Source organism: Prorops nasuta, unplaced genomic scaffold (assembly GCF_024137725.1).
Source record: "Prorops nasuta isolate Cenicafe-Biocafe unplaced genomic scaffold, Cenicafe_Pnas_1.2 PNAS00006, whole genome shotgun sequence".
Lineage (NCBI taxonomy): Eukaryota > Metazoa > Arthropoda > Insecta > Hymenoptera > Bethylidae > Prorops > Prorops nasuta.
In genome coordinates, this window is record NW_027116803.1 from 8,054,978 (window position 1) to 8,067,906 (window position 12,929).

General features: G+C 29.3%; 1 protein-coding gene across 7 annotated transcripts; it reads right to left on the bottom strand.

Moving 5' to 3' along the window:
* Window positions 1-1,188: 1,188 nt before the first annotated feature.
* On the bottom strand, window positions 1,189-8,401 carry LOC136774368 (probable elongation factor 1-delta). 7 transcript variants are annotated; one of them, XM_066728611.1, is made up of 9 exons: window positions 8,145-8,356; window positions 4,964-5,097; window positions 3,926-4,321; window positions 2,770-2,868; window positions 2,402-2,495; window positions 2,163-2,344; window positions 1,763-1,832; window positions 1,453-1,578; window positions 1,189-1,372 (listed from the first exon to the last, which is right to left on the bottom strand). In XM_066728611.1, exons 2-9 carry the CDS (start codon window positions 5,054-5,056, stop codon window positions 1,218-1,220), a joined length of 1,215 nt encoding a protein of 404 aa, XP_066584708.1. In that variant the 5' UTR covers window positions 5,057-5,097; window positions 8,145-8,356; the 3' UTR covers window positions 1,189-1,217. The 7 variants fall into 7 exon arrangements, with proteins under 7 accessions (XP_066584708.1, XP_066584707.1, XP_066584713.1 ...); XM_066728610.1 differs by having other exon boundaries at window positions 8,150-8,355; XM_066728616.1 differs by lacking the exon at window positions 3,926-4,321 and having other exon boundaries at window positions 8,150-8,351.
* Window positions 8,402-12,929: the final 4,528 nt, after the last annotated feature.

Below are 12,929 nucleotides of genomic sequence, written 5' to 3' on the forward strand. Positions count from 1 at the left end.
TCAAAATTGATATAGTCAAGTAACATAAAAATTCCTATTTCGGTTGGTATTAAATACACCAATATTACCAACTTCCCCTAGAGCCTTAACGAATTTTATCGTTATCGTACAAATATGAGTTGCACCGACTATTGTCGTAAAACTAAAGTTACAGAATCGCTCATTCGTTAGCGCAAGCGATAACTGTCGGTAGTTAGCGATACCGACAGTTATCGTTAAGGGGTTTGACCCACTTGAGGCCAAAAACACTCACAATATAATAGTTGATGTGGTATATATTATTTATTACGAGCATTGTGAGTTTTTGGTGGAATGCGTGCAAGGAAAAGCAAAGGTTTATTAAAGTTATTCGTCGGATAAATTTTATATTAGTACCGTTGAACCTCTAGCGACATCTATCTCGGTCGTTGTTAAGTTATAACGATATTATTAGTTTTCCTTTCAATAAAAGACTCAGTGAAATATCAATTCTCAGCTAAATGATTCGGTTTAGTACAATTTATATTAACTTCAATTGTTCGTAACTCCGTCGCTTAACTAAGATTGAACTGAGAGTTTTCTTAAAAAGGAAAGGTACGTTTATTCGGTAGGATTCGGTAGGTTACCGACAGTACCGACATTACAAGCGACAATCATCGCTGACTCTGAGTTACAGAATCGCACTTAGCGATTTCTGTCGGTAACTGGACTTAACGATACCGAAAGTTGTCGCTGAGTTACAGAATCCCACTACCAGATCCAGAAACATCCTCGTAATCTAGAAAGCGTTGACAGCAACTATGACGAATGGAGGAATGGATAATAACAATCGAAGAGCCAACGCAAAGTAGATGAAAAAGAACAGTGTGCCTCCATGTATTTTATGTTGTATCGCATATAATATCAGTGCTAATTTTACAAATAAATATAAAACTGGATGAAATTAATGATTTACTGTTGAATATTATAATTATAATCCTTTTTTATCTTTATTAAATTCCGAATAAATTTATAACTTACAAATGTTTTATTTATTTTTTACCATTAGAATGCTTAAAAATCATAATCATACTTTAAATCTAGTCAGTGAACTTTAATTTTAAATAATCTCATTTAAATCAAAATGAATTAACGTACACATTTAGATAATTCTAGTGGAATGGAAAAATGGTACAAGAAATTCATTTATGTACAACTATGGCTGAGAAATATTTTGAATAATAGATTTATTTATTTTTTTATACTTTGTTGAAAGCAGCAATATCAACACTTTGAACATAATCTTCTCTTTCCTGAATTTGTTCTGTAAGCCAATCAATAGAGACTTTATCATCCTCAACTACACAAGAAATTTGCAGTTTGTGAATGCCATAAGCAAGTGGTACGAGCTTAGCTAAAAGAAAAATAATACATTTGTTTTATTAGCTTTAGGACTAATATCATCATAAGGACTAGTTATAAATATTATTTTACCTGTGCCCCAAAGAAGACCATCACATTCAATTTTTCGCACTTCCTTTTCCATTTCTTTCATATCAGTAGTATCATCCCATGGCTTAACATCCAATATGATGTTAGATTTAGCTATTAAAGCTGGTTCTACAACAGTTATAAGTTAGATTTTAAAGCAGGGTTTCTTTCATTAAAATTGCGCATTCCACCATTTGATGTTTCCAATGCTCCTAAATATATAGATTGTGGAACATACATTATATATACAAATTGGAGCATTAAAAACATATCAAATGAAATAAACCCTAAATGACATGGTTAACAAGCTTACTTTTCGACTTTTTTGCAGCATAAGCAGCAAGGCGCTGCTCTCTAATTTTTGCTGCTTCTGCATCTTCTCCCTATGATATATAATGAAATAAAAGAATAATGTTATTTTTAACAAGTACGTGGCTTATTGTTGAATGTCTTGTAATTTTACTACATATAAAATATGGAATATTAATAATTAATAATATTTTAGGAATATCTGGTGATGTTGCATAAGTCTTCTTTTCTATTTATACTATTTGATGAAGAACATTTTAAAACTTTAAGATGTATGCATGATGAGAAAAATCAAATAGAAATTGATGTATACAAATACTGTACAAAAAATTAGCTAGCTACATAGCAGATAAAGATATACAAATTTATTTTAAATGTAAAAAATACTTATTAGGTTGATTTACCTCAGATTCGGATCCGAACAAATCAACATCGTCATCATCATCATTTGCAGGATTTTGTGGCTGTGATTGAGGTTTAGGTGGACAAATTGCTAAATTAGGAAAGGACAAGTTTGCCAATCTTCCTTCTAACTCTGTAAAGCGTCCTTCCATACTAATAACAACATTCTTAAGTTCTTGAACAGCTAAACAGAAAATTATTCATTAGCTTTTATAATTTTTCTAAAAATCCTATAACTTACCGGCCTTAAGATCTTTATTCTCTTTTTCAAGCTTGGCGATACGCGATGCATCCTGGCTCGTCGCTCCATCAGTAAGAACTGCAATGTCATCCATCTGTAAAGAAAAGATTTATACATTATTGGAAATTCATAGAACTTAAAAAATTTAAATTAAGAGTTAAAAGTACAATTTTAAAGTATTTTATTAGTTAATGCAGTTCTTTTCACTTCGTAACATTTTAGTGAATTTGTTAATTGTGTAGCTTAAATCCATAATTAATAAATACAAACAATAATCAATAAGCTTTTATTGATAATGAATAAAGTATTAGTAAGCGTTTATAGGAAAATAAGACTTATAGAGGTGAGTAAGAGAGTGCAGTACTCACACACTGTAAAGATTCTTTAATATGTTGGCGAGCCTTGGCGACCTCGTCGGCTAAACTTCCACCAGCAGGTAAGATTGAACAAGTGGAGTGATGGTTTCCCTGTATCCACCGATATTTAGATCAACTAACACCAGGCTGATTATTGCAAATAATTTATTACCATGCCTCTGCTTAATTTCAATAGGCTAATATGCATTTATACATTAAATAATATTATGTTTAGTCATTAAGAGTCTATGAAAAGAAAAGGCAGATAATATAAATACCGTAAGAAAAAATATTTAAAAAGTAAATTCTAATAAAAGAGGCTCTAACATGCTAAAAATTTAATTTCATCTCAATTCCGAAGCTTCACCAATACATTGCACAAAGAACATAAAAGTAACAATGCTTTAAGGAGGTTCTATCATATCGTACTAGTTAAATAATAAAGTCTTTCAATTTGAATAAAAAAGTAATTTTTTTAAAAATCGAATAACCAATAATAAAATCTCTACAAAAACAATTGGCAGCAAGAAAAAATAATTAGTTCGACGCGTTGATCGTGCAACCTGCTTTTGCAGCGTTGCCGATGGCATTTAAAAACCAGAAATTTGTTATTACACCCGTAGGCAACTAATCGTGTTTTTTCACCAATCATATTTTTCGTAAACCGTTTCTTTAAAAGTTTGTAAAATTTCGTTCAAAACACAATTGTATATATTTTTATTTTTTTTCGCGGTAAAACATGATTTTCCATAAGGCGCTGTGTTAAAAAAACGCAATTAGAAATGTTCATAGTTTTTCTCATAGGCAACTAATCTTCACAAAAATTTAAATGTGCACATTTGGGACAAAAAAATCTGTAAAATAAATCTCGTCAAACTCTTAATTGTAAATATATTATTGATAGTATCTCCTTAATTAATCAATAACTTAATTACAATAATTGATTCTATGATTAATAAGCAATAAAAAAGCAAAGCATAATGTTAAAATGATGTATTGAAACCATAACTGCTTTTTTTATGTAAAAATTATTCTAAATTTTAATATACTTTTAATGCTTTTGTTTAAAAAAATTTGTAAACAATATTGATTAAACGGAAACAATTATTACATTCTAATTAAAATCAACTAATGCACACAGAAACATTAGTTCATAGACTAGTGATACCTGCTGAGGCAATTGCTCTTTCTTCTCTTTCAGCTCACATTTCTCATCTTTATTTCTATACTTTTTGTCAGCTTTATTTGTTTTCTCTTTTACATCTTTAGCCTCAAACTTATCATTATTGTCATTTGATAAATTAATCTCCTTTTTCCCTGCTTCTATAATATGTTTCTCTTTTTCCATTACATTTTCTTGTTGAACATTCTGATTATCATTCTTTGAATTTTTATTCTTTGGTAACTTAAAATGCTTAAAATTTTCTTTGGTTTCATTGTCTAAAAGACACTTATTATCTTTACTTTTCTTAGGTTTTGATTTTCCCAAAGAAGTAACATCCACTAATATTGAAGAAAAAGGTTCTGTGCTCTTGTGGGACATTCCTTTGAAACATATTCCACTCTATGGAAATATTAAAACAAATTTTTTGCAAGTAAGAAATCATGCAGAAAATCAGTGTTTAATATATTCATTATATTTTATATCTGTTATGCAAATGCATATATTACAAATGAATAGAAAAAAATAGAGGTAATGATTCTGTGTTATATGAAATGTGCCTATTCGTTGATCATTGACTTCTAGCTTATTAAATTAATTTATTTAAATATAAATTTTACTTCGCTTTAAAATTGGCCAAAAGTAAAATAAGTTATTAGGACAATAACTATTCGACTCCAGTATTAAAACATAAACAGGCACAATTATGCTTGCAAACATGAGGGCACTACATATTAATTTCTACCACCAGATATTCCCTAAAGCATGTATTAGAAAAAATGTTAGTAGTGAATAGACAAGAATGAAAATAAAAGGTGAGGATTAACTATGAAAATCAGAATGCAAAGTACTTGATATATATCATGTTTATAAGAATTATTAATTACTGCAAAATTTTGTTTCTTTTTTTATGGGAAAATCATAAAATGCTATCTGTACTCAAATATATATATATTTAAAAACAGTAGCCCTAGCCTGCTTATTAATGTAATGATTTATTTAATTTCATTAATAATGTTTGTATAGCTTAGAAGTTTTTCTTACCTTAGCCAAACGCTCATAATAAAGTTGTTCGGCTTTATCATAGGCAGGCTTATCAAACCAGATCTTTTCCTGAGCTAATGCAGCTGTTGCCATTTTTTCTTAAGTAATTAAATATTGTAGAGGAATACTTAAATCTGCAAAAAAAAAGTAAATAATAATTATTTTACTTTAATTTTTCCTTATTGTACTAAAATTCTGCACATCACTAAAAAATTTTTTTTTGTTTTTAACCCCTCCAGGACCGGATACTTATTTCTAGGCTTTGAAGCAATGATTGGATTTAGATGAACTTTGAGAAATTTACTGAAATTGGCCAATCATGCCGCATATTTTAATCAGCGTTTACGAAGTGCTCTGCTGCTTAAACACAACTAAGGTCAGGGTTCTCAAAATTAAACTCACTAACAAATATAAAAATGTTTTAATTGTAAAAATAACAACATGTTCCAAAATCATGCCAGCCCTCTGGGGGTTAATTAACATTATTCAATTATAAAATACAACACAGTATATAAGAATTATTATCCTTATATAATAAATTGGAATGTTTATAAAATTTATCTAAATGTAATGTCATGCTCAAGTAATATTTTACTTGGAGGAATAATGTATTTAAAATATAATTAATTTTTTCTATCAATGGTTGAATGTAATTTGTGATAAAATACATAATACTGCATTAATATTATTATATTAATAACTTTTATACAATCAATCATCTTCATCACCAGAAAAAATAGAATAGTCAGTCATTTTTGATTTATTACAGTTAGATAAATTTAAGAATAATTTTTCAGGATCCTCTTTCAATTTCATTTCTGGCATTTTATGTAATTCTTCTAATAAATTATTAAAAGCATTTTTTGATATATATTTTTCCATTGGAATAACACAAGGATGTATACTATCAGGATTAAAGTATTTAACAAATTCTTTTAATTCCCTAAATGAAGCATGTGTAGAATAACAAACATAATATGTCCTTTCATCATCCTCACTTTGTTCTCCTATAATTTTAATATTTTTACCATGCCATCTAAGTACAGAAGGAACAATAGTTAAAATACTATTTTGATCAACACCATCCATACAAAGTAATCGCTGAAATTTATAAGTACAAGCATGTATCGATGTGCTTTGTGGATTATTAGTAATATATTGTTCCATTTCTTTAATATGACAATAAGACTGATAAACAGCATCTTTTACATGAATTTTTATATTTAAACTTTTGCCAAGCTCCATGAAAAGAAATTCAGACCCATAATTAGCTGAACATTCCAGAACTACAATATTGTTTGAATTTCTTTCAACCCATTCTTTTGCGATCTTACTTATGTGAGCTACACTTTCTTGTCTAGATGGTAGATATTCAAACTCTGGTTGCAAGAATGTAGTATCTAAATATATTTTATTAATCTTTTTTATAATCCTTTTATTTCCATCATTAAAATGCAAATTCTTTAACTTTGGAAAATCACTGGAATTGATTCTGAAATCCCCAGTATACAGAATTGACATATTATTTCTTTCAAAAAGAAACATTACTGATCCGGGACAGTGACCAGCTGAAATACATGATATAGAAATAACAATTTTATCATTTCCAATTTTATATTCTATAAGAGAAGGCTCATCAATGTTAAGTGATTTTATACATTTTAAATTATTTATATAGAATTTATGTTGTAGAATTGCTTTGCTAATTGGGCTACAATATAAGTATCGCTCAGTGCGCTCTAAATTTTCAAAGAAATCATAACTTAAGCCTTTCATATGATCCGCATGGCAATGGCTAAGAAAAAATGCACTAGACATTTTATTTTCTCTCTCGAATTGATCCACTGATATGCCTGGTATCTCTTCAATAAAACCAAGAAACGTTGACATTTTGTGATATAAGCAATATCAGCCTGTAATACAAAATTCAGTATCAACTAAATCAATATTTTGTAAATCATACTTTGAGCCATATAAACACCTGACTAATTAATTAATCAGGTTTAATGAATTAATAATAGAATATCTTATGGTGTAATATAAAAAAAATGTGCCTATATCTGTTCAAGTCATCTTTGAGCACCACACCAGTACAGTAATGTTATAAATGAGTCTGTTTGCAACAAAAATACAATCAAATTCTCATTTAGACATGCATTTGTAACGTGTGTACGTATTCCCCTCCACTCGTCTTTTTGCTAAAAGAAAGATCAATTTTGGCACTACTGTAACAGGACTAATATGTTTTTGTCTAATAAATGAAAGATAAATTTCAAAACAAATAGAGGTACAAAGTACCTGCAGAGAGCATGTTTCTGGGATTAAAGCAAGAGGGATGAGGTGAATGAAGGCTGGCTCCAATTACGAATGTCCATAGATATAGCATATAATGTCAAATGTATATGCTATAATGTAAACTCAAATATACCATCAAAAAAGGTGAAACAATTAATATGATTGAGAAATAAAGTCCATTTTTTCTTTCTACTTTCTTGTAAACCTTATTTCAATATGGTATTAACTTATTTAATTGTTTTATCATTGTTCACTGTATTTCTGAATTCACAATGTTGCTTATGTATGCCTTATATGTTATATCTACGAATATTTGTAACAACAGCCAGTCTTCCTTCTACTCGCTCTTCTGGCACAACTCCATACACCTAAAGTGGAACTTCATGATCTCCCCAGGTACTTCGCATTTCTATGTCGAAACAGCTGTTTATCGAAATTAAAGTATTGGGTTATGCTTACATGTATGTAATACATGTACATATATAAATCTAGTATACTAACATTTATTAATTAATTAAAGATACTATAGTGTTGGTGATAGAGAGGGATGTGTAGTGCTTACCGTTGAAGAAAATAGACACTAAGGGATAAAATAATTAAGTTTTTGATTGACCATGTGCTGCAGCATTGATGGGAATGAAGGGTTATAAGTAAAATTTAAATGGAATCAATATGCGAGAATAAGGGCCGGTTGTTCCACCTATTGGCAAACGTCTGGATAAATTTATCCGTTTGGTAAAGTTTGAAATTGAATAGAATTTACTACAGTTTGTAAATTTTACCAAGCAGATAAATTTTACCAATAAGTGGAAAAACCGGCCCTAAGGATATTGTGTTCCACACAGTAACCGTCTCGAATGCAAAACATTATAATCAAGAAAATCACCTTACTTGCAAGAACTAATCAGGATTATCTCTATTGGCCTGTATCCGAATGTAAATTAATCAATTGCCAGTCAAGAAGACGGAAAGTAGAAGCCGATAGACACCAATAGACACTAGAGGCAGCTGGCAGACGAACCGGAGAAGATAAAACGGAAAAGACTATTCATTCAATAGACGTTTATTTTCAGATGTCAGATCCGGAACACGGATCAGGCTTGTCGCACAATTGCAACTTACCAAAAAACACCCCACACAACCCTAGACTAATCTAGAGTGAGAAGTGAGAATACTGAGAACAGCGTTGCCAAGTCCGCCATGTTGGAAGATACTACGCTGTATAGTTTGTTGGCGAGAATTGAATATACCACGCAAAATGTATAGTAAGTGTGATTCACAGAGAAGAAACGAAGTATAGTGTTTTAGGTATAATAAGCTCTCAGTGCTTTCGGACGTGTTTTGGCCATTAATCTTGCATCGCGGCGTTGTGTAGTTAGAATCAGAGGGGCGAGGGAATTTCTAGGGAGTTTGTACGTAGCTGTCAAATGGCGCGATTAACCCTCAATTTTATATCATCAACAAAAATAATATTTTCGGAAAACGATTGTGGAAAAGAAGGAAGGATTTTAATAAATAACAGAGAAGACAAAATATATCAGATGAGTATAAATTAATAAAAAAAATGAAAATTATTGTGAATTTTTAAGAAAATATACTTTGTGGTTATTTTTTTTTTGTTACAGTTTAAATCCGGTTATGATGACTTTCAATTAAGGAAAAAAGTAATTACAGACCAATAAATGAAAAAGTATTAATACATTAAGCATTTCTGTACGGCCCAGTCATTTAAATAATTGTGACTTAATGTTATAATAGTGAATGTGTAAGCGATTAGTGCATATACAACAAACTCTTATTGTAAATTTAATAATCTTGTATGACAATGTTTTAATTGCTATTATTTTAAATTAAAGCTAGTTTAATTAACATATTTTTATTTCATCCCTTTCTCAAAATTCTAAACACACATGGTAATTACCTATTCTTGTAGTAGTCATATATTCGTTAAATTACATACAAAATTACAACTGTTTTATATTTGTAAAGCATAGCTGTTTATTGCAATGATTTTTATTATTCAATGTGAGACAAATCGCATTTTGTTTAGGCAAATGTCTTATTTATCCGCCACATCCTTCCATATCTTATGTAACATTTATTTGCCTTGTTCTTTCTTTTAGTTTTCAAAATATACGATTAATTTTTTGCTATTTTTATATACACTCAGATATAGCTATTCTATTGACTAATTAATCTTATAAATGTCAAGATGATTGGTAAACCATTGTTCTATTAAAGTTGAAGAATGGACACTTGAATTATTTTACTTATAATGTTTGGCATCTCTTCCATAGGATATCTTCTCTTTAAATTTGAGAGGATGTTGTTCTCCAATACATTTAAGGATACTGCTGAATTTATCTTGCTTTTAGCTTCAAATAATTCACATTTGGATATCCTTCCTCAATATATAATACATATTTTGTTAGTCCTATTTGTTTGTGAAATTTATCTGTTCTAAAACCTTAATTAATCCAGTTACTAGATATATAATATATCATTTTCAAAGAATTGATATCTTTCTATCAATCTTAACAATATCATAGTAGATGTAATGAAATATGTATTCTATATTCAAAATAGATATCCATGCGTGTAGTTGGAAAACTATTTAAAGCTGAAAACAAGATGAACTCAGCAGTATACATATACCTTTTAAAGAACTTTATCTTCACAAATATTATCAGAACATATCTCGCAGAAAAGTTGCCAAATTTTAATAGCATCATTCAAATGTCCATTTTACAAATTAAACAAGATAATGGTTTAACAATCATTTCAACAATTACAAAAATAATTGCAGATCAGCAGTATTATTAGATCTGTGTGTATGTATAAATGATTAGAAAATTAATGTTATATGATATAGACTGGAAGAAAATAGTGCAACGGAGCCAAATAAATGTCGCATAAGATATAGAAGGATGTGGCGGATAAATAAGACATTTACCTAAACAAAATGCGATTTTTCTCACATTGAATAATAAAAATCATTGCAACAAACAGCTATGCTTTCCAAATATAAAACAGTTGTAATTTTGCATGTAATTTAACGAATATATGACTACTACAAGAATAGGTAATTACCATGTGTGTTTAGAATTTTGAGAAAGGGATGAAATAAAAATATGTTAATTAAACTAGCTTTAATTTAAAATAATAGCAATTAAAACATTGTCATACAAGATTATTAAATTTACAATAAGAGTTTGTTGTATATGCACTAATCGCTTACACATTCACTATTATAACATTAAGTCACAATTATTGAAATGACTGGGCCCAGCGTTGCCAAGTCCGCCATGTTGGAAGATACTACGCTGTATAGTTTGTTGGCGAGAATTGAATATACCACGCAAAATGTATAGTAAGTGTGATTCACAGAGAAGAAACGAAGTATAGTGTTTTAGGTATAGTAAGCTCTCAGTGCTTTCTGACAGCATTTCACGGATTTCAGCAATACCACACTATAGGTAGTGAATTATTGTGATTGGTCCATTTGGAATAGCGGTGATAAATTGTATAAAATGGTTAGCAACGAAACTTTTGAAATGATGTTTTCGAAATTCAATTATATTAAATGTTCTTGTTAAAAGTACATCACTATTTCATCTGATAATAAAGAAATTATTCAGTATATTATACAAACACGACATTAAAAGATTTTAATAGTATATATTATAGGAATATTTCTGACCAATGATTCAACTAAAATTTGAAATAAATTTTAAAAAGATATTACATATATAGATTATACATTAAATTTATCTTTATTATAATTATAAAATAATCACATAGTGCACAAATTTTTTGTTACAGGTGGCTGGTAAAAAATTATACATATTATACATATGCTACTTAAGAATATGGCATATTTGAAAATAATTAATATTCGATAAAAAAACATGTAGAATTTGATTTATATTGTAATTTTTTTATTTATACTAAAAAATGATATTTTATAAAATCTCACGCACCATTCTTATTATTTTTTAGTAATAATAAGAAAGAAAAATCATGTATGTTAATTATTATTGTGATCCATCTGAAGACCCTAATTCAAAATTAAACGTCCAAACTCCTATTAAAATATTCGAAATATATTAATATATATATGGCGTTATAAAATATGCTTCAATATTATTATTACCTTCCGGTGTATTAGTTCGTTTTATTGGGAAACTTTTTTTTCCTCCTTCATCAGCTGTTTCCTTTGTTTTTGGACCTCTCTATCGTACTGAAACAAATAAAATTTTTTTAATATGAAATGTAATATTTGTGTAAGATAATTATAAAAGAGTATACAAAATAAAATCAATATATATATATCTTACTCGCGTGTTTCTCCAGCAATTAGCGGGATCTTTTGAATAGTACGGTTCATCAAATGAGTTTTTTTCTGCTTTTTTATTTGTAGAAGCATCCGGTTTATTGATTTTGTCGTAGATCCAGTCGTTCTTTTCGTCTTCATATTTCTAAAATATAATTCATAGTATCATTAATAATCGAATTTTAAGTGTTTTTATACAAATATATAATGCATATAACATATACAGCACATAAATTGATCAATAACTTTTTTAATTAATTGAAAAAAAAATAATGAAGAAGCGATATATTGAATGAAAATTACGTGACAAATTTCAAGTCACTAAAAGGATTACTTACATATCTGTGATCTTTTGAAAATTCCATATTATTGTCACTGTCAAAATTATACGGGCGATGATCCATGGTTGCAGAACGAGAGAACACGGTAGACTGCAAAAATGCAGCTCGCTTACATTAACCTGCAGTAAAGTTATTTGATCCATGATATTGAGTGATAACAATATGAAGCTATGAAATAACGTTTCATCTGTCAAGTATTGTATTCTTTAAATACTCTATGTTTATCGGTTTTTATTTAAGATTAAGATACTCCTGATATTTTAATATTAATATTATTCAGACTCGTACATTCTTTAAAAGCTACTAGATGGTACATCGCATAAAATGTTATGAATTATATCACAAACAAAATGTATTCATTAATCGATTGTAAAAATAACACAAATTTATATATATATATATATATATATATGATTGAAAGAAAAGATTTGTATTTAATACTAACAATTCTTCATACATGTTTACAGGATATAATAATGTTAAAACCGCGGTTCTCTCTCTCCCGTTCAAATAAACAGGGAATAAGCACACCTACCCGCTGCGCACAGTTACCCCGAATTACTCTATTTGAATTTAATAAGTTTTTACAAATAAGTAATGCATATCAATTTTATTGGTTTATTTATGATGTTAAAAAATATTTATATCAAGGTTTCACATCATTAGATTTTAATTGAAATTAGTTGGTAAAATCCATGATTAAATTCTCATAGAGTGCTTATAGAGTCCACTTGAAATAACTCTTATTGGCTTCTACGTAGCTCTTTTTGTAGGGCCAATACTGAAAGTATGTTTATATTTTATGAAGCATACTTGAGATGAGTAATTAGTGTAGCTATGCCGATACTGGAACAGGGGCGAGGGGGGTGCGGCGAGCGGGGGGGTTCTCGTCGCGAGAGGCGGGAGGTGTCCCCACTCCTCTGACGTCATGCCCCCCCCCCCCCCCACTTGGTTAGCATATGAGTTCCCCCACTCCGCTGATGTCACAGTAATTTTT

Excerpts from the sequence above, each read along its gene's own strand:
- LOC136774368 (XM_066728611.1), bottom strand. The coding sequence starts at position 5,056 with ATGGCAACAGCTGCATTAGCTCAGGAAAAGATCTGGTTTGATAAGCCT. Across the intron at positions 2,869-3,925 it reads AAGAGCAATTGCCTCAGCAG|GGAAACCATCACTCCACTTG; the intron begins GTATCACTAGTC and ends CGGTGGATACAG. Across the intron at positions 2,496-2,769 it reads TTAAAGAATCTTTACAGTGT|ATGGATGACATTGCAGTTCT; the intron begins GTGAGTACTGCA and ends TTTTCTTTACAG.